General features: G+C 44.6%; 2 protein-coding genes across 4 annotated transcripts in view; both read left to right on the forward strand.

Moving 5' to 3' along the window:
* Positions 1–20,518, forward strand: part of ank3b (ankyrin 3b) — a 262,028-nt gene extending 241,510 nt beyond the window's left edge. The window contains exons 38-47 of one of the 3 annotated variants that reach the window (XM_063221921.1): positions 9,525–9,599; positions 10,179–10,310; positions 10,928–11,008; positions 13,555–14,464; positions 14,770–14,947; positions 15,598–15,684; positions 17,135–17,218; positions 17,686–17,868; positions 18,583–18,655; positions 19,317–20,518. In XM_063221921.1, the coding sequence (XP_063077991.1) occupies positions 9,525–9,599; positions 10,179–10,310; positions 10,928–11,008; positions 13,555–14,464; positions 14,770–14,947; positions 15,598–15,684; positions 17,135–17,218; positions 17,686–17,868; positions 18,583–18,636 (1,784 nt within the window). In that variant the 3' untranslated portion in view covers positions 18,637–18,655; positions 19,317–20,518. Of the gene's footprint in view, positions 1–9,524; positions 9,600–10,178; positions 10,311–10,927; positions 11,072–13,554; positions 14,465–14,769; positions 14,948–15,597; positions 15,685–17,134; positions 17,219–17,685; positions 17,869–18,582; positions 18,656–19,316 lie in introns of all 3 variants that reach the window. The other 2 variants (XM_063221923.1, XM_063221924.1) reach the window with 2 other exon arrangements.
* Positions 20,519–21,608: 1,090 nt separating this feature from the next.
* The window catches only part of ccdc6b (coiled-coil domain containing 6b), a 94,699-nt gene continuing 94,106 nt past the window's right edge, over positions 21,609–22,201 (forward strand). The window contains exon 1 of the mRNA XM_063221919.1: positions 21,609–21,942. Coding sequence (XP_063077989.1) covers positions 21,685–21,942 — 258 coding nt within the window. The 5' untranslated portion in view covers positions 21,609–21,684. The remainder of the gene's footprint in view (positions 21,943–22,201) is intronic.

Consider the following 22,201-nt stretch of genomic DNA (forward strand, 5'->3'; position numbering starts at 1 on the left):
AGTCTTGCTCTTTTTGGCTTTGTGATTGTGCGGCGTCCTATTGATTGGGGCTTCTTACCTCTTGACGAGGAAGTCTTTTGCATGGAAGGTCACCAGGTGATCTTCAGGTCTTTCACCGCTTGCACTGAATTGCCTGTCTCCGAGGTTACTCAGTTTATGCATGCCACGCGAAGATATTATGGATCTTAAAACCTACTCCTGGAGCTTGTCTTTTTGTCCATAATAACGTTGCTTTAGAATCAAGACACAAGAAGGCTTGAGTTGAGTTCTTTATTTTTGTTCTGCCAGAACACCCCAAAACCAGTGGGGGATGAAAAAACTGGACTTTTTCAGACCAAACAGATAAAAGGCACTTTCAAAAAAAGACGAAAAAAATGAGACAGTGAGTGAGAGATGAATATATAGCACATCAAAAGTCAAAAGAGACAAAAACAACTTTGTGTTATCCTGGGTTCTGTGCATTTGTCTTGACATTCTTTTGTTGAGTTTTTTTTACTGAGTTTTTTTGCCATCGTCATAGACATTGTGTTGCTGCGTGTGCTTTGTTGGGCTTTTTTGGTTTCATTTGTTCTTTGGTTGAACATTCTTGTGGACCATGGATCACCACGGATCACCTTATAATTTCAATTCATCTCCTTCCTGCCCATTTAACCTTTGTGACATCACTTTCATCAGACTGTTGTTCTTCCCCGTTTTATAATACACAAATCACTGACCAATTTTTTCCCCTCTGGTCTCTCTGTTTTTCCTTAACCCATTTTTTGTTGATTTTATGTTGGATTTCATTTTGCCTATTTAAAGAAACAGTTGAACGAACTACAACAAGAACACTGCCTGGTGGTTACGCTCACAAACCTGTCTTTTCAACAAGATCTTACCAGGCGTGGTCGGCTGCTCCTATTACCGTCCCTGGCCAGGGGACAAAATGTGGACTGGGTTCCCTCTCCAGCTCATCTGCCGCCACAACCACCACACCAACTGCTTCTCCATTAAAGTCAGTCTGGTCGATGTCACCATCAGCATCGCCAATAAAATCCACCCTTGTAGGAGCTACAAATGTTTCCCCGGCCCACTCCATTTGCGAAGTAGCTTCCTCCCCAATTCGATCATACAGAACCCTTGCATCCCCCATTAAAACTGTCGTGCAGCCAGGGCAGTACCCCACGCAAGCGACCACTGGCCTCATGTCCTCACCCATTAAGACGGGCACAGATCTGGCTTCAGTTAAAGCTCTCGCTGCCTCAATTTCCGCAAGAGCTTCGCCTGCAGCCCAAGTAGGATCCATGCTTGATAGATCAGCCATTTCAATGACCCCTCCTGATTCCCCCAAGACAAATGTGCACATATACACCTCCACACTACCATATAAGACTGTGTTAGCTCCAATGGGCTCTTCCTCCCCTCCCCCCTCAGTAAAAACGATATCAAGTTTATCAGTCAGGTCCTCTGCTGACATGGCTTCAGCACCCTATTCAGGAATGCACTTCACTTCTCCTTTATCGTCACCAGCTAGGTCCGCGGCTGCTGCTTCAGAGGCTATGCTTAACGGCTCACTGTCACCTATCAAATACCCACCATCCTCCCCCGCATCCCCTCGTATTCTCTCAGGAGTTACCAGCAGCCTGCAGGAGAGGATACAAGCCACGACACAGGCAGCTACATCAAGCGTCACCGCTGCCATTGACGAGGCTGAGAAATCATTCAACTCCTGCGGTGCAGCAAGCTACAGTGCGCTTAAATCCATGTCCCCCTCCCTCAGAGCCAGCGTCGCTAGTTCAGTTTACTCCACGCTTAGGTCCCATACAGCCAGCACCACCTCCACAGTTTCCTCCAGCACCATCACAGTACCTGTCTATTCCCTTCTTAACGTGTTACCTGACCCACAGCTGACAAGAACCACTGACACAACGCCAACAACAGACAGATTGGTAGCTTCACAACAATCACAACAACCTCCTGCCCAAACAACGCCTCCCAGAACAAGGCCGACCTTGAAATCCTCTCTTTTCCTGTCCCCGACAACGCTCAAAGCAGCCACTGCCTCCTCCTTGTCCCACAGTCAGGAACTACTCAGAGACGTTGCAGATATGAAAGAGGACTTGATGCGAATGACTGCCATCCTGCAAAGTGACGCTAGTTCCACAGCCAAGTCTTACCAGTCTCAGGCATCGAGAGAGCCAAAAGTGGAGGATGAGGAGCCTTTCAGTTTAGTTGAAAAAGTAAAAGAAGACCTGGTCAAAGTTAGCGAGATACTCACAAAAGATGTGCTTAGTGAGGCAAAAGCTGCAGCCAGAGAGAGGGCCTCTGAGGAAGATTGGGAAGAGTTTTCAAAAGATGAATTAGAAGATGCCAGACAAAATGCTTTAAGATCTCTCCCCACGTTTGATCCCTCACTCCCAGTTAGACCACAGTCAGTTCCTGACAAAGACCTCAATTTAGCTAAGGTGGTAGATTATTTAATGAATGACATTGGTGCTAGCTCTTTGTCCAAAATGGCCGATGCTAAATGCAGATACGAGGAGATGAAGAAGGATGGAGATGAGAAACAGAAACGTGGCATCAAGCCTGAGCACAAACTCAAAATGCCACCAACAGGCATGCGCACCTCCCCCTCTGAGAAAGACTTAGCTAAACTTGCAGAATCTTACACGGGCACAGATGCCATCCTTGAGTCCCCTGATGATTTGTCCCATGAGCAGGACAAGAGCCCCCTGTCAGACAGTGGCTTTGAAACGAGAAGCGATAAGACTCCCTCTGCACCCCAGAGTGCAGAAAGCACAGGGCCCAAACCCCTTTTCACAGACGTGCCCATTCCTCCTGTCATTACAGAGACAAGAACTGAGGTGGTGCATATCAGGAGCTACGAGCATCCAGATGACCTTTGTGAGCCCATTATGGAAGAACCAACATCAGCAGCAGCCGCTACTGCTGCCGTAGTGGAAACATCTGCTCCTGTATGCATAGAACCAGAGCCAGCAGTTCCCTCGCTCAAAGACAAGGTCAAAACCTTCCAGATAAAGGTTAACACGGATGAGGACTCTCTCATGAGCAAAAGCATGTGTCTGAAAGAGGAAACTCATATCACCACCACCACAAGGATGGTGTACCACAAACCCCAGCTGACCGAAGGTGACAGGATTGAGGAAACCATGTCGGTTAGAGACATAATGAAAGCATTCCAGTCAGGGCGAGATCCATCCAAAGACTTTGCCGGCCTATTTGAACACAAGGCTGGCCCGGAGACGATAAAAGGCGATGAACTGTCTCCGCGCTTCCTTGATAAAGACACTAAAGGAAAGCCCAAGGTAGAAAGGATAATTGAGGTTCACATAGAAAAAGGCAATGCATCAGATCCAACCGAGGTCATAATCAGAGAGACTAAAAAACATCCTGACTACCGTAGCATGAAGGAATTGCTCGATAAAGCCGAAGGTGATTACGAGGTTATGCAGGAAGATGATGAATTTAATGCAGAGGAGACACTGCCCTCCTATTTAGACACATCCAGAGTGAACACTCCTGTCTCTCAGGAGGAGGACAGCCGGCCCAGCTCTGCACAACTCATGGCAGATGACTCTTATAAATCGTTGAAGCTTCTTAGCCAACATTCGATAGAGTACCATGACGATGAACAGTCAGAGCTGAGAGGAGAGTCCTACAGATTTGCTGAGAAAATGTTACTTTCAGAAAAACTAGACGTTTCTCAGTCTGACACTGAAGAAGCTATGGCAGACCAGCCTCGCAGCTCATCAGCTGAGGCACAAGGGGCTGAGGGCTACTCTGGAGATAGAATGTCAGGTGCCCGGAAAGACGCAGGTTTCAAATCAAAAGATGCAGGTGACAAAGTGACTTTGTTGCATTACAGCACTGAGCCTGGCAGCCCTAAACATGCAGTGTGGATGCGTTTCACCCAGGATAGGCAAGACAGAAACAGAGAGAAGCTATTATATGAAGATCGTTTGGATCGCACTGTGAAAGAGGCAGAGGAAAAATTAAGTGAGGTTTCACAGTTCTTCCGTGACAAAACGGAGAAACTGAACGACGAGCTTCAGTCACCAGAGAAGAAACCTACCAGGAGAGTTCAGAGAGAGACAAGATCAGGACCAAGTTCAATGTGTAGCAGTCCAGAAAAAACACCCCAGAAAAGGGAAGTCAGCAGTGGTGAGGAAATTCCAAAGGGAAGTCTAAGAGACTCTTCAGTTGGGAAGTTGTTTGGAAGTGAGAGGAAAAGTGCCAGTGTACCAAGCAGCCCAGAAAGGCATTCACAGTCTCAAACTAGCAAGGGAAGGGCTAAACAAGAGAGTGGGGAATCGCCTAAGAAAGCCCCACCTCCTGTTGCAGCCAAGTCTTCCAAAGTTACAGCTTTTAAGCAGAAATTTGAAGCTGAGTCACAAAAAGAAGAACTCCTGTGTGCTCCTGCGTCATCCAAACCACCTGCGAAAAAGTTTCAGGAAAGCAAGCTACCAGTTTACCAACCTTTTCAAGGTTCAAAAACAGGTATATGTTCCCCAGAAGAAGATAGAACCTCACCAAAAAGGATAGAAATGGATAAAAGTAGGGAGTCTATTGGACCAAGTTCTAATGTTAGTAAATCTAGAACATCCGTCACCACTCCAAAACAATCAGCTGAACAACCATCTGATGAACCTGTAACACGTTCACTGGGTCCAAAACATCTGCTGAGTGGTGGCGTAAAAGATGCAAGCAAGACAATAACAGACACTAGCAAGGAAGAGAAAAAGACCTTTGAAATTCAGAGAGATAAAAACCAGTTACCTCAAAGCAAAATGTATGAGTCATCACAAAGGGACAGTGGAGCACCTTCTTCTGAAGGCAGGAGACTATATTCAAAAAGTGATACATGTACAGCTCCTTCTAATGAGCTTAGTCCAAGTGTGTCAAAGAAAGTAGTGACTCCTGACCGTAAGCCCTCAGAGAGTGCTGAAGTGCATTCACCAACCCTTAGAAAAAAGACAGAATCTCAGATTCCTGTACGCACAAGTGGTCCACCAGATAGTGATCAGTACAGAAAAGCTAAGCTAGATACAGTGAAACAACCAGAGAAGGGACATTCACAAATAGCCACAGCAACTAAAACCCGAATCCAAGGTAGATCTGAGCTAGCAAAGTCCCAAGACTCCACCTCTAGCATCCCTGATACAAGTTCTGGAGATGGAAAAGAGAAAGCGACCATTGTCACAACCCGAGAGGGTTTCAAAGGCTTGAAGTCCTTGCCAGTCTACGTAAGTGTATCTGGCAAAGGGGACAAAGAGTCTGGAGGGCAAAACGGCAGCCATAGAAAGATGGTCTCTTCTGAAAGCAGGACTATTTACACCGTAAAACAGAAGCAGGTCCCATCCCCCCAGGCTAGCCCAGATGACGACACGTTGGAACAGATATCGTTTATAGACACGTATAGTTCAGGAAAGAGCCCCATGACCCCTGACACCCCCAGTTCTGAAGAAGTCAGTTATGATCTTATGTCTCGAACCCCTGAGTCTGTTAGTTTCATGCCAACACATCCCAGTCCAATACCCGAGGTTTCTGAGGAATCAGAGGAGTCACAAAAAGCCTTTTCCTTTGTAGAGTCTCCACCAGAGAGGCCAAAAATCATCACTGTCGTTGCAGAGCCTGTTAATGCTAACACAGCACAGGTCACTAAGGCTAGACGAGTAGCTTACATTGAGTTTCCCCCACCCCCACCCCTTGAAGAACAACCCCAACCAGAGCCAAAGGGCTCATCCTCAGATGCTGATACAGAAATGATGGAGGTTAACCTCCAGGAGGAACATGATAAGCATCTTCTCGCTGAGCCTGTTATTAGAGTACAGCCCCCATCACCTGTGCCTCCAGGTGCTAATGAGAGTAGCTCCAGTGATGACGAATCAATCTTTCAACCCATTCACACCAAAAAATACAAATTCAAAGTGACGAAAGAGGAGACGAAAGATGAGAAAGGGGAGAAGGCTTCCAAACAGGATAAAAATGGCAGGACAAAGCAGGACAAAAATGGAAACCACAAAGAAAATGGAAATGGATCTAGCAATGGAAAAACAGAGGATGATGATTATGAAACAAATGGTAACGATCAGTCTATAACTGACTGTTCAATAGCAACGACTGCAGAGTTCTCACACGATACTGATGCAACTGAAATAGACTCTCTTGATGGATATGACCTCCAAGATGAAGATGATGGTTTGAGTGACCAGAACGCAAAGCCGTTTAGTTTTGGACTTGATAACCGTAAGGACATGTGGTCAACAGAGACTATGCTGAGACCGAGTGACCGTTGCTTTAGTCAGTCTAAACTTGAGGTAATTGAAGAAGAAATTGAGGAATGCAAAAAAGCTAAGACAAAGAGTGATCCATCTGAAGAAGGAAAAGAAAATGGAAATCAAGCAGAAGGACATTCTGACACGTACTTTAGTTACAAGTTAGGGGAGGAGTTTAACACTCCATTCAAGACAGTCGTGACCAAAGGTTTGGACTTTGATCCTTGGTCGAGCAAGGGAGGAGATGATGAAGTTGTTGACGCTAGAATTAAAGACGATGAACCCAAGCCTTTTGGGTTAGCTGTAGATGAAAATTCACAAGGCACGTCTGCTGACACAACTCCAGCTAGAACCCCAACAGACGAAAGCACACCGACCAGTGAGCCTAACCCCTTCCCCTTCCATGAAGGGAAGATGTTTGAGATGACTCGCAGTGGTGCGATTGACATGAGCAAGCGGGACTTTGTCGAAGAGAGACTACAATTTTTTCAGATTGGTGAGCATACCCGCCAAGCGAGGTCTGGGGGGGAGAGGGCAGGATCACTGAGTACAGTAGTGCCTGAAACAAAAGATAAAGATCAGTTTCAAACTAGCAGTGTCACACTAGCCTCATGTAGTATCATTCAGATCACCACCGACAGGCGGGAACCAGTATCCATTGACACGCAGGGCTCATCTTCAGACTCCATCACAGCTTCCCAAGTGCAGTCTAAATTATGCTCTACCTTTAAAGTCGGGGTCCCCATGACATCAGTCTTAACAATGGTTGGCGATTATTCAAATCAGAGACCACAAGATAACGCTGGGCCAAGCAAGCTAGGAGCAAGCACAGGGAGTCAGCCTTTCCAAATCACAGAGATCTCCCAGACAGAGCAGAAAGCCTTCCAAACAAAGAACATCAATAGCAATAATAACCAGGATACTTCAAGTACTGATTTCATTCAGCGAGGTAGCCTAGCATTTAATCTGATGTCTTTTGCAGACACCAGTCAAACTCAACAAGCAAGCACATCTGACAATGTAGTAATCAGGGAGCGTGCAGTGGATGTTGATAGTAATAAAGTTCAAAGCGAAGCCAATAAAATCCATCCATCTGTGAATATTAAGGAGCCTCCACCAAAGTCTAGATTGCCAGTGAGAGCACCGCTATCATCACCCTGTAGCCAGAACACTTCAGCTGTGATTAAACAGAAACCAAGCCAGGCAGTCAGGCCAATTATCAGGCCTGTAGTGCGGGAAAGACTAGATCCTTTCCCAAACGTAAAACCAAATACCAAAATTCCTGTCAGAGTTAAAACAGTCAGCACTTCGTCACAGGGGGTGGTAAAATCAAGAACATTGAGAGCCAGTGTATCATCCATGGTCAGTAAAACCAGTAGTACAGGGACTAGAGAAAAGGAACGAGTCAAAAAGCTGCAGGTACCCTCAAGGTTACCTGTCAAGGACAGTAGGTCAAGCAGGTCATCCTTGGATCGTAGCGCTAAAAGCAGCTCACCCAGTCAGACACGCAGAGTAGTTCCGTCTCGGCCGGTCAGTAGGACTACGGCAGAGAAGCACAAAGTCGCTGTTAGGGAACGGGTAAAAGTCGGAGACCGCCAGACCGCCAACGAGGACACAAAGGCTCAGGCAGACGCGTCTGTTGACGACGACAGCGCATCCAGGAACACCTCACTATCAGACGCCTCTCAGTCCAGCCACACAACATCCAGGTCTTCTAGAGACCAAAGGGCAGAGGTTGAGCAGTCCAGCAGAGAAAGGAGGAGGAGAAGGAGGAAAAGTAGCAGCAGGACTGATGATGATGGGAGAGAAAGCAGTCAGGTTGAGGGGTCCCAGAAATCCCCCACCAGCGTGGAGAACGAGCCTAGTTTGTAAAACTTTCCACTTGATTGATCCTAGTGCATGAGCCGTTGTGATTTTGCCTGTGACGTGACTTAGCGGCCATCTCTCTCGTCATTCTGTCATCTCTGTGTACGTACTGTACGTGTGTCTCAGACTGAGGTCTCTTGTTACTCTACTTCCTCTCGATGAATATAGTCAGCTGCTACAGCATGCTAGGTATGACTGACTGCCGTCTTGGACGATTGGCTGGTCCTCGCCGTGTGGTTTGTACCAAGTGTCTGTGCAGGTGTGACAGGGCCTATAGCTTACAAGTGCCATGCAGACATGCAATCCTATCCTAGCACAGCACTCAAAGTCTTGTTCGCATGTGTAGTTTCATTTGACACCTGTGAATTCACTTTTGATCTTCAACTTGAACGCATACCGTAGCTCTAGAGTTGTTTGACCCGTGTTTGTTCATTCAATTGTTTGTGATTTTCTCTGTGGGGGGTGTATTGACTTTGTCTCTGGCGTGCAGCTTGGGCAAGTAGAGGGTTTGTCTGTTAGAGTTATAGCATACATCCATCTAATCTACTGTGATGGTGAATAGTGAAACTTAGGCTAATTGTGCCTTTACCCTTTTCTAGTCATTCTGTCTTTTCTTAGTGTACCTGCAAATCCATTCAAGGTCATGTTTACCCTAAAAAGGAATATTCTGGCGAAATGCTTATTACAATTTAACATGTGCAGTTGGTCATTTAGAGTTGGTCATTTATTTTTGCCAGTCTTGCCAAATTGACAATTTTCTGGCATTGCTTCATACTAAAATATGACAAAACCATGCTCCAAACCATGATAATTGTGGTGACGCTAACAAAATTAATAATCGAATGTGCAATAATGTCTATGTTTTGGCTGGTAGCAGGACTAGAAGGAAATAGATGTGATCAACCACAAACTGACAAGACCTTTGTTATATTCACTATGATTTGAAAATCCTCAAAAACGAGAGTGAAAATCTGCTTTTTCAGAATCTCTCTCGTGTTAAATGTTGTTTGGATATTTTAACTTGAATGTAAAAAAGTAAGCCTTTTCAGTATGTGGTGCATCATTGAGCTACTTAACAAATGACTTTGTTTGAAATACTTGACAAATGGCCAAACGTGTACTAGGTGATCAATTGTACTTTGATACAGGTGGGAAAATCAGAACCACTTTGATTTTTCAGCTGAATATTCCTTTTGCCCTTAGCTATGAGACAATCTCTTTTAGGTTGCACACAAATCGAAATTCTAACACTTCACAAAAAAACGAATGAATTGTTACTTGAAAAGGCGTTTGGACAGAAAAGGGCTTAGTCTTTTTCAACGTAGAAAAAGCTTTTCTGCACATCCACAAGTGGGTGTTAACTAGCCTCTGTCTGTCCTCTAGGCCCTCAGAGCCCTTGTGAGAGGACAGATTTGCGCATGGCCATTGTGGCTGATCACCTCGGCCTGAGCTGGACAGGTAAGGAACCAACAGCAGAAATGTCTCCACCCAGAGGAGAAAATGTGTAACTGCTTGCCTCAAATAGAATCGCAACCTAATGACAACAATGTATTGCATTATCAAGTCTCAAATACATATAAATACAAAGTAGTGGGCACAAATATGGCCACATATGTGTGTATTGGGGATTTGCTGATGAGGAAGGTTCTGCCCACCTCTGCGGCCACAGTTGGACGGGTGACGGGGTGGCGAGAGGCAGCACAGCGTGTTGGCAGGGAGATGGGCATGCCGGGAGAAGGGTGTGCCATCTGCAGTGTGTGTGGACCTGCCTGCACTGCAGCACTGCGCACATGTGTCAGGAGGGAGCTAGAGAGAGAGAGAGAGAGAGAGAGAGGGAGAGAGGGAGAGGGAAAAGAGAGATAGAGAAAGGAGAGAGCGGGAGCTGAAGAGATAAGGGGAGAGAACAAGAAAGAGAGACAGAGGGGAAGAGAAAGTGAGGCAGATGGAGGAAAGAAATAGATACAGAGGAAGAGGGAATGGTGTAGCAGAGAAAGAGAGAGAGCACGGAATGGCTAATCTATTTTTAATGTGTTGCAGAGCTGGCCAGGGAAATGAATTTCTCTGTGGAAGAAATCAATCACATCCGGGTGGAGAGCCCCAACTCTCTGACCACTCAGAGCTTCATGCTCCTAAAGAAATGGGTTCGACGTGATGGTAAAAATGCCACAAGTGAGTATAAACTGCACCCATAAACCCAGTGTCTCTAGTGAGGTTATTTTACAGCACCTACTTGCATTGAATCCCATTTCTTTGTCATTTGTGCGGGTTGGTGATCACAATGCACAAACTATGACATTTGTTAGCAGGCAATAAATTGCAAGAGTTATGGCTTTATTCCCACCTCAATCCGCCCACTCACATACACGGATGTGTGCATACACACAAGCACACATGCACACGCACCAGTAAGCACTGCACACTCAGTGTAAAAGAGAGTGTGTGTTGGCTTGTGCCTGCTGCGCCGTAACGTCAGTGTAGCAGATTGCTGCAAAATGTCTCTTGCTATCTGAGGTTAATAGGAGCACCAGTTATGTAAGGTCTCTTATCTCTCATCTAACAAAGTGAATGGCATTCCCCCACAAGTTATTCAAAACAAACAGTACCATATTGTGTGTGTTGTTCACCACTGTCTGATGTAAACCATTTGATGCCATCCATGTTATATATTTATGCGTTAGAAATGCATCCATCAATATAATCGATTGGTGGGTAAAATGTATTAATTCTCTTCTGTTATGGTAACAGTTTTATGCACCTATTGATCAATGTTTTTTTGTTTTTTTCAGCGGATGCCTTAACTGCAGCCCTGAATAAGATCAATCGGATGGATATTGTGACATTGCTGGAAGGGCCAATATTTGACTATGGTAACATTTCAGGCACACGGTGTTTTGCAGATGATAACGCAGTTTCCCTGGATCAGGCGGATGGTAAAGTTTAGCTCCATCTAGCTGAACTCTATCGCTCCTCTTAGTCTTTCCCTCTTTCTATCAGATCGGCGTTAGAAATGAGTAATAGACACTCCCCGCTTCAGAAAAACGAAATCAAAAAGGTTGAGCATTACAAATTATCTATTGAAACATTTTCAATTTGAATAGACAACAGAATAGAAGATATCAAAGGGAGATATCTAACACTACGATTTCTATGTTTCTATTTTTTTCTGCCTGATATATTTGGTGGCCTTCAAATCATGCCTTGGAGGCGATCTGATGAACTTCATGTACCACTGTGTTCTGATGTGCATAGATAAGAATAAGGCAACAGAGCTTCACTGGCTTTCTCAGCAGCAGGTCTCTGCTAAACAAATCTCAAGACCGTCTCCTAAAATGTCACAGTGCGAACTGATATTACACATAACAAACCGTAAATACATTAATGAAATAATTGTATTACTGTAACTGCATAACTGTGTTAAGACTATTCAGATAACTCTGGTGCCATATGACATTTTCCGGATATTTTTCTTGACATGTTATTGCTATTCTAAGATGGGCTTGAGATTTGATCCATATCGCTTCAGTAGTTATTATGTTTATGTGTATACAGTATTTCATTACTTATACAAAATACTGTAGGAATGTAGAATTGTGGCTTTCTTTACAGGCCTGTAATTTCACAAAGCTAGACTTACATAAAAGAAAGAAAAAAAATATACACGACATACATGAAAACATAATTACGGTAGCAGCTTAGCGTATGAGGCATGGATGCTTTGTCACTGCTTTTCTCTCCCCTATCTTCTATCCCTTCTTTAACATTAACAGTGCTGCTTATACTGTTTAACATGAAGCTCTGACATTTTTGGCATGGCTTTGGCTACAGTTGGAATGTAACTGTGCTTGTTTGAAGTGGCCGTTTTTTAACGAAACAAAAACTGAAAACAAGCTTCTGTTTAAGTCCGTCATCCCTGGTGCCTCTGATCCTTCCTGGTTGGTTGTAGTGGTGTGCTTCCTCTGTAAAACCAGACCACCTGCTTTCCTCCACTCGCAAAAAACGGCCTCGCCAAACCCCTGGGCCTGTAACACAAGCTGCTGCCCCTCTCCCCTCCCCACGCAGAGCTCGCCTATCTAACCCTTCGACGTAGAAACATCCCCGCCATTTGCTGTCTCTCTCGTTCTCTCTCTCTCTCTCTCTCTCTCTCTCTCTCTCTCTCTCTCTCTCTCTCTCTCTCTCTCTCTCTCTCTCTCTCTCTCTCTCTCTCTCGTTCAGTCCTGCTGGTGACTCTGGATTCTGCTCTAATTTAAGTCTAATTTTACTCTTAGCTAACAGCATCTCACTGGGCTCATTTGTTAATGTTGGCCATTTATGTCATTCAACCATACTAATAACTAACCATACTAAACATGTCTTTTATACTAACATGCTTCCATTCATCCAAACCTCATTGCTCTAATACGTTTTCTTTTTATTTATTTTGTTTTGCCACCTGCCCTTGTTTGAACCTATGCTGCTTCAAACCGTCCGTGGTGTTAGTTCCAGAGGTGTCTTCAGCTGGAAGCTCCTCAAAGCATCCTAGCTCTAAACCACCTTCACCTCCCCCTCCCTCAAGTACACATCTTACTCCTCATCTTAGCGTTCCATCCTTGTCTTTGCCACTGTTTTCCTTGTCCCCACCGAGTGCACCGTCAAGTTTGTCGCCATGTACCCCCGAGTCATCCATACCCACGTCCTACACTTCATCCTCCCTCTCCGCCTCTGACTCCACCTCCTCCATCTCGTCCTCCATACCTGAGAATAGCTCCCCCCAGCCCCCCACATCTCCTCCACTCGTATCCCCTACCACTCCATCATCTCCAAGCTCCTTGGGTGTTTGTCATTGTCCTACTGTCGTTTTAACGCCCCCCTCTGGCCTACCCCCACACCTACACCTCGATCCGACAGTTCCAGAGATTTATATTTAGCATTACATATACAGTACTTTTACTTCAGTGTCCATTAGCTGTGTCCATTAGCTAGCACTACATACTGGACTATTAGTGTAACTTCTAAATAATGTAGTCTGGTAAGTTTACATTACATTACCTAAATAATTCTGAATTTTTCACATATTGACCACCATCTATTATTTTACCGTGAATTGGGCAGTTTTAGCTTTGCAGCTATCAGCTTAACACGTGCTGCTGGCATGCTTTACATGGTAGCGCTTATTTAACCCTTTCTGCCCTGGCAGTGTACCAAGTGCTGCTTTCCCCACTACTACTACTACTACTACTACTACGTAGTCTGCATGTCTGAGCTAACACCCCCAGTTCCTCTTCTTCACCATGTTCCGTCTCTCCTAAACCATTATGTTCGTGTATATATATATGTGTGTGTGTCCTTCACCCTCCCACTCCCCACTCCCCACCTCCCCTTATCCAGTTCACCCCACCCTGTACCTCAGTCCCATTGTGTTGTGATCTCATCCCAGGTTACCACAACATCGATCTGGAGATGCAGAGCCCCACAGAGTTGAACTATGAGCCCCCCACTCCGCTCCGTCACGATGATTTCTTTAGCCTGGACCCCGCTAGTTTAGACCCCTCGCATAGCAGTACCCCAGTTAGGCCCAGCAACCTCTCCCTGCCAGGAACCCCCGCCAGCCCCAGCAGTGGCAGCCCTTCATCCAGGGACAACATCCAGCCGCCCACGGTGGTGGCCGAGGACACCTCCCTGGACAGCCAAGGCGGTGGTGGCTTTGGGGCCCAGGGTCTGGAGGACTTCTCCACGGAAGAGGACAACATCGCCGCCACGACAGGGCCAGAAGCGCCAGCAGGGCCGCACAGGGGCGGGGGCGGGGGCAGTGCCCCCCTCGGCGAGGCTGAGAGGGAGAAGGAGGCAGTGATCGCGGCGGTGGCCGCCATGGCGCGGGAGTCGGACGAATTGGCGTCCGCGGCGGCAAACCTCCGCCCGCAGGCAGCCGCGGTGGTGGCGGCGGCGGTGGCAGCAGCAGCGGCCGACGTGGAGGCAAGCATCAGGTCTGGTCATGCAGAGGAACACAAGAAGGAGAGAGAGATGGAGGAGAAATTGGAGGAGGAGGAGGAGGAGGAAGATGGTGAGATGACGCAGGAGAAGCTAAAGTCCCTGCTGGGAGACATTAAACTGGAGGAAGGCTCAGAGGACGAGGAGATGACGGAGGAGAAGGTGCAGCAGATCCTCTCACAGGTGCAGCAGGCAGAAAAAGACTTGTCTTCCCTTGCAGGTTGGCCAGACGAGTCCACCATCGAGGCAGCAGCTGCCGGGGAGAGCTCATCGGCGGCAGCAGCAGCAGTAGCATTAGCAACAGAAGGGGCCTCCAAGACACAAGACGACACAGAGGCCACTGAACAACAACAGAAAAGGTAGATTTTTTTCTCACCTTCTGCATTTCTCTTTCCTAATTTCCAAAGCAGTTTGCCTGGTGGATCACACTCTTTCAACACCATAATAGGTATAACATTTCCTTCCAGGGGTGCATTTCTCCAAACCATAGTTGCTAGCTGTTACACGTGTTAGTCCAATTGTACCAAAGAGGTTGATAGACTGTGTTGTTATTGAAAAGCACAAAAAATCCCACATATCTGTTTGAGACAGGAAGCTAGTGTGTTTGCTGATTGGTACCCAATCTGTTTGCGTATTCTTTAGTCATTTTTTTTGTTTCCCACAGCAGCCAGGAGACCTCTACAGGCGTGAAGCAAAACGGACAGCACAGCACAGCCCCAGAGGAGGCCGCAGAGGAGCCGCAGAGCCAACCCGAACCGACCAGGGCGGCACCAGAGGACAGCTCGGTCGGAACCAGCAGCAAGGAGGCCGAGAGCTCCACTGTGTCTGGAAACCAAGCACAGGTACGGGTAGATGCCTTCACTATTCAGCATTATGTACTCTGTAGTCTGTTTCCTGTACTCAGTTCCACTGTCTGTTGATAATTATGCCGTTTAAACGTGATGTATATTTTGAATACCACGTTGCATCTGATATGGCATGATAGCAGATTTCAGGTACATGACACATGGCAACATGAAGTACCAAACATATTGTTATGGAAAATGCTGAACCTTCACTGTAAGGACATTTTAATAACTTCACATGATTACAGTCCATTAGCTACTTTCACTTAGTTTCATCTCATAATATTTTTTTAAAAAAAACGGAACGATAAGTTTATGAATGTAGACTTGTGGACCTATTTTTCTGCTTGTCACACACACACACACACACACACACACACACACACACACACACACACACACACACACACACACACACACACACACACACACACACACACACACACACACACACAAACACACACACACACACACACACACACACACACACACACACACACACACACACACACACACACACACACACATACACACACACACACACACACACACACACACACACACACACACACACACACACACACACACACACACACACACTACTAAACAGAAGTATACAGTGGTAACGGTGCAACTGCCCTCGGCAGGCTGGGGCTCGCAGAGCCGTTGACAGCAGCTCTGACGATGAGCACACCATCACCACGCGCGTGTTTCGCCGCAGGGTGATCCTCAAGGTACCTGCACCAGCCCCTGGAGCTGCTGTGCTGTGCTGTGCTGTGCTGTGCTGTGTCGTGTCTGCACGCTAAGCTCAGCCAGACTGTAACGTGTTCACGTGGGCATACAGTATGTATGTGTATACAATATGTGAGACTGAGAGAGCAATAATCCAGGCTGTGTGTGTGTGTGTGTGTGTGTGTGTGTTTGTGTTTGTAGATAGGGGGGTGAGCGAGTGAGTGAGTGAGTGAGTGAGTCAGTGAATGAGTGAGTGAGTTAGTGAATGCGTAAGTTAAGTGAGTGACTAGGTTAATTGTGCCCTCTGCACTCGGCCAAGCTGTGTGTTTTTTTCTGTGTGGCCACACGCGTGGCGTGACAGCGACGGTAGGTGTCCCATACTGCAGCTTGCCAGGCGTCACACCAGGCATCTGAAACCACAACAAAACAACAGGTGTTAAAATTGACCTTAGCCTTGAGGGCATAATCTGACACACCAACAATGGTATGGTCTTGTGGCAGTTTTCTGAACATTGCATAGTTGTTTTATGATTATGTTCTCATGCCTGTGTCAGCGTAGTCTTCAGAAATTGTGGTCAGTTTCATTTGGGAATCCATGAATTCTATGCTGCTTAATAATTGCCCACATTTCACGTCACAATCGCTTGTGTGCTGTGTGTCCCATGCCTTACCTATTAAATTGTGTCATCCCTACGGTGGCCTGAAAAGATTAAAAAAATAACCAAATTACCATAATTTATCCTGAACAACAAACTACCTGCATGCATTATATTAAGTGCACATGAAAAGGCTGCAAGTTGGCCCAGGGTATAGTGAGTTAACTTAAGATTCTGAGAGTGATTGTAAGCTTTACAATGATACCTTTCACATGGAAGTCAGATAACATCTGAAGAATTTGTGGCCTTTTGAATGTGTTCACTTCTTAAAGTAGAACACAGACAATGCAGCTTGACAGTCAAGCCTTTTAGACAAACCAATACTGTTTTCTGAAGGAAGGGTTGAGTTAACCTCTTCAAGACCTCCACATTCTGCAAACAACAAAAAATCACAAAAAAATAAAATAAAATAAAAACTTAACCTATTTGTGACCTGTCACATGAAAACATGTCACATGCCTGTCTGAGCAAAACTGAGAAAATTGGTTATGACCTTTTCAGGGCACCGTATCTCTTGCTTTCCAGTGTTTTGATAATTGCTTAACACATTTACAGTTTCATCATCTTCACTCTGTAAAATTATGGTACCTTTTGTGGTCATTATGTATGCTTTGTTTTCCGTGGAGATTTGTAATCTTCAGAGGAATTACTTTTATGGCATCATGCAAACCAAGCTGGTGGTAACCTCATAGTTTTGTTTGCATACTGTAGATAATGAAGGACTTTTGGATTGTAAAAAAAAGTAGCTGTATGGAGACTTATGTTTATTTCCTCCCCCATCATGAACCGTTGCCAGGGTGACCAGGCCAAAAACATACCTGGGGAAACCGTGACGGAGGAGCAGTTCACAGATGAGGACGGAAACATTGTCACCAGAAAAGTAATGCCACCACCGCCAGCACCTCCAGTGTCCCACAATTGCCCCTCTGTGTCTCATGTCACGGTTTTGTGACACCACCCCTATGACTGGGTGTGAAATCACCTGCAACCTGTTACCCTACTCAACTAATACTAAAATGTTGGTTGATGTTGAGATAGAAAATGTGACCCAGGAACATAAAAGGGATCAATTAGTATGTATTATAAGTAGATCTATTGCTTTATCAAAGGTGCAAATATGAATCTGCAGTAACTGCTCATCATTGCCCTTGAGTCATACCAAATGAGTATTCTGCAGGTAGATCAAACTTAATAATTTCCCATGATTATATTGTGATGGATAAGAGAGCTGCATAAAAGAGCTGACATATACTGTAGAAACACAAACTTTCTACACTTGAAAACCCCTCCAGAGCTGTGATCATCACCTTCATCCACTTCTTGCACCCCATCACCGCCATCCCACAGGTCATCCGCAAGGTCATCCGTCGCTCCACCCCCACCGAGGAGGGGGGCAGCAGAACCAAGAGCAAGCGCAAGCGGGGTAAAGGCCGCCAGGCCTCTAAGGCCGAGAACGCCGAAGAGGAACAGGGCAAGGTCCCAGCAGCCGGCCCCGTGCAACATCACCCTTCCCGAAGAGAGCGGCAAGAGGTTGGCCCTACTGGCTCCCTGGAGTCCCTTCCCCCCTACCCAGTGTGCAATGCAGTGCCGTGTGTGTTTGCGTCCAACCAGGGTGGGATTATGAGGGCCAATTGATGGGAGGGGTGGGTGGATTGTTTGGTTCGGGGGGCTTTGTGTTTAACAGTGTCAGATCTCCAATACTGTGTTCCTTGTATGCTGTGGTTGAGTTTTGGCTGGCCGACTTGTTAAGAATGTCTCTCACCCGTGAATGTACATACTTGGCTGACTAATCAAGGAATGATTTCTTTCTTTCTTTCTCTTTGAGCCTCAATGTATTGACAAGGACTGCTCTAAGCTACCATGATCGTTCAGTCTTGCGTTCTTAACATGTCTCGAAACAAACGTGTCTGAAAGGCCTCTAGCCTTTTGTCTATCAAACGTGTGTTGGCGCTTGATTTGAGTGATTGAGTGCTGTGTATCTCTTGCCTTGCTTCTTGAAGGACGTAATCGTCCATCTTTGAATGGTTTTGCTGTGTTTGAATTACTGTGGCCGCGTTGATTTTCTCAAAAAGTGACTGCTGACATTTCCTTTCAGCCTTTCAGCATGAGGCACGGACAAAAAACACCTTCAAACCGCCTTTCTTTGGCTCCCCTCTGGTTTGTCTATGCATATCCTTCTCCCACTAAGTTGTGTCTCTGATGTTTTTTTTGTTTTGTGTTTTTTTTTTCCAAATTCTCTTACAGTCCGAAGGATCTGAGGGAAAGAAGAAGGGCAAGGGGAAAAAAGGTCAATCATAACAGTCACAAGCACCACATGGTAAGTCCTGTATCCCCCTCTCCCCTCCCCTCCACTCCTGTTCTATGTCCTAGGACCAGGAAAGTCAAAATAACTCACAAGTATGGCTGGAATGGAATCCTTTTGTTGTGGTCGAAGGCCTACAGCACCATTAGCCAAGCCTAGTATATCTATGTGATCAATAGGACACAAAGAAAAGCTTCACTGTTGGCGTTTTTTCTGTTTTGCTTTGTTTCTGTGAGAGCACAAAAGAACACTACAGTAACATGCAGACGTGGCTGAACATGGCATCAGCGCATTGTGTGTCCCCTGCCGCGACCACTACTGTGCCCCACTTCTACCTATCTACCTCAAATGTTTTCAGTGCCTTGCAGTTTTTAACGTGTCTCTAATTGGGTATAAATATTGAACTGTTTTGTTTATTGATATGATATGGGTGCAACAAATGTTGCAGAATAAAGACTTAGGTATTAATCATAATGAAAAAAAAAACTAGTCAGACTTAACTCTTTTTTTCTTATCTAATATGATTTATGCAAACAAATCCAATGTTCAAGATCTGTATGTGAATATGACCTTAGCCGGTTACTGTTTGGATAAACACTACTTCACTGAATATCTGTTTGTTGATGTTGCACTAATGTATTCATTTGTTTCCTGTTTATTTATGATGTGTTTTCAGATTTGATATCGTCTCATAATTCTTTTCCTGGAAGGGGGAAATCACTGGAAATCCGCTGACGGGGAGGCATCGTCTCTAGTGTCCACAATCTACAGCTTTTTCACATTAAAAAAACACACGCATTGACTTCAGCAAGGAGAAGACGGCATCTTCTAAGTTCCTTAAACACTTTTCTTTCCGCATGAGCATGACAAAGGAGAAAAAAAATGAAAATAATTCTTAAAAGGAGACACTCGTTTCTGTCAAACAACAATGCAAGAGCGGTAAAAAAAACCCACTCACAACAACACACCCTACAGGTAACGTCAGGTTGGTGGAAGTTTGAGACACTCGCTTCTACAGTCTACTGGTACCGGTGCATCGTACCAGTATGGTGCATCACAAGAATCTCCACAGCAACGCAAACCCCCTCCCCAAAGCAATTTTTCCGTGACCAAAGATGGCACAACTTTTAAGCAGTACCGATAACATAGAGATGGAGAGATAGAAAGAAAGAGAGAGAGAAAGAGGAGCACTGAAATCACCTTCAACACTCGCCTTACGTTTGATCCTTTTTGGACCCATGATGTCGGGATGTATAATGCTGTTGGATTTTATTTTATTTTTGTTTTGTTTTCAGTTTCTTCCTTTCTTTTGAGATTTTTTGTATATAAATTACACTGTATAAATTCTTTTGAAAAAAAAAACTAAAAAAAATAAGTAAGCAAAAAAAGTAAGCTCACAAATTGTTGATGCACTGTCAAGAGAGCTTTTCAGATATGATAAAGATACAAAAAAATGAATTGCCAATGTTGATTCCAACAATAAGGAAAGGCTTGGGTCTGACTTGCAAAATTGTTAGCAACCTGAATAAAAGAAGTTTGTAAATGACACAAAAAAGCTAACTTGATTTTAACAGCAAGCGTTTCTTTCAGTATAACACTGCAACTATCCTCAACACGACACAACTTAAAAACAACGGGAACAGCATTTAGAGGTCTTCTCACACATACTTTCTCAGAGTATTAATATTTTGATGCATGTGATTCACAATATTCTAATTATGTTTGTTTGTTTGTTTTCTAAAAAATACTGCAAAACACTGCATTGTGATATCTCTAAGAGAAGGCAAGAGGTGTGGTTGTCTGTGCATACATGTTTCTTCAGCCGTTCATGTCACAACTTTTTTGTATGCGAGGAGAAAGAAGACACCATAACACATTTACACAGAAATCTGAAGTAATCGATTGGTTGAACAGATGAGAATGGGAATACCTCACTTCAATGCTTATTTGATGGTACTGCAACACAGTTGCACGTACGCATGCACTCACGCACACACACACACACGCACACAAACAGTTGAGGGTCCTGTTAGCAGCAGCGAATGGTTCTTGGGGCAAATGACTAAATAACAACCCAGAATGTATCATGTTTAGACCGGCACGCTGTAAAACGTTTTAACTGTTGTCATTGGCTTAGAGGATGTGTTTTAGTCTTCGAGCAGCCGACCATCTGTGATCATTCAAGCAGTGTATTACTAGATTTATATATATTTAAAGAGCTGCTGTGGTTCACAACAGGGCATTTTTATTTGGGTTTTTGTGGAAATTTTCTTTCTGGTGATGATGATGATGATGATGAAATTAGTTCATATGACAGGCACCAACGGCATTCATTGATAATAGATCCGGCAACATACTGTATGGCAAGAAGAAAACATACACTGGATGATCTAATTAATTATTTAAGCATAAAAATAAATTGTGTTTAAACCCAAATGTTGTCATTTTGTTTATTTGTGTGTAGTGTTTTTTTTAGGGCACCCATATAAAGTTGGGTAACACTTTATAATGTCTGCTTATAAAGACTTAGTAAATAATTAACTAACGGTGAACAAAACATTAACAATTTTTTTTTTATTATTAGTAACTCAATTTTATTCATGCTTTGTAAAATATCTACAAATAATATGTTCAAGATTTTACAAACCATTTAACAGAGTATTTTTTTTATTAATTTACAAACAATTTGTAAATGTTTGATACATATAAAATATCACATAAAACATAACATTTCCCAGTCATTTACAAACATCTATTGATGTTGTATTCATCATTTGTTCATTATTTACATTTGACACTTTTCCATAGGAGGCCTTGTGTTATGTTAGTATAAGTCTCTTAATTAAAATCCATGCCATGAGAAGAAAATACGAACGACTAAGTTTTATGTCTAGGTACTCACTCTTGCCACAAGATGTCACTGTCGGACAAATATTGTAGCTTGAAAGGTAATCAAAGGCGCCCGCAGTATTGTAAGCAGCTCACTTTGCTTGCAACTTCTCTCCGAACATGAATCATTGCGCTGCTTGGACTGTGCGGTGAACATGGCGGACAGTGCTAGCGAAAGTGACACTGATGGAGCTGGCAGCAGCTCTGCCACCCCTCAATGTTCCACCACGTCCTCGTCCTTAAGCAAACCGGGCATCGTTATTTCTCCGTTTCGCCTGGAGGAGCTCACAAACAGACTCGCCTCTCTGCAGCAGGAGAACAAAGTTCTCAAAATAGAGTTGGAAACGTTCAAGCTGAAATGCAAAGCTCTACAGGAGGAGAATCGAGACCTGCGGAAAGCTAGCGTGACTATTGTAAGTACCGCTAGCCAACTTCCAGCTAGTTGGGTTAGCTTTCAGGCTAATGGCTAATTTCTAAAACACTGATGAACAGCTATGCCTCTGTATGGCATGGTTGGTGCTATTGTAAAACACACGTAGCGGTGTATCTCCACAGATTGCCTTTTTCTTCCGCTTGCCATTCACTGATATATACTTTTATAGGCACTTACTAACTGGCGTTAGTTATTATGAAGATGTAACATAATGCTCAGTGGTTCTGAAATCCGACTGG

The sequence above is a fragment of the Engraulis encrasicolus genome, chromosome 17, assembly GCF_034702125.1.
Source record: "Engraulis encrasicolus isolate BLACKSEA-1 chromosome 17, IST_EnEncr_1.0, whole genome shotgun sequence".
Taxonomy (NCBI): domain Eukaryota; kingdom Metazoa; phylum Chordata; class Actinopteri; order Clupeiformes; family Engraulidae; genus Engraulis; species Engraulis encrasicolus.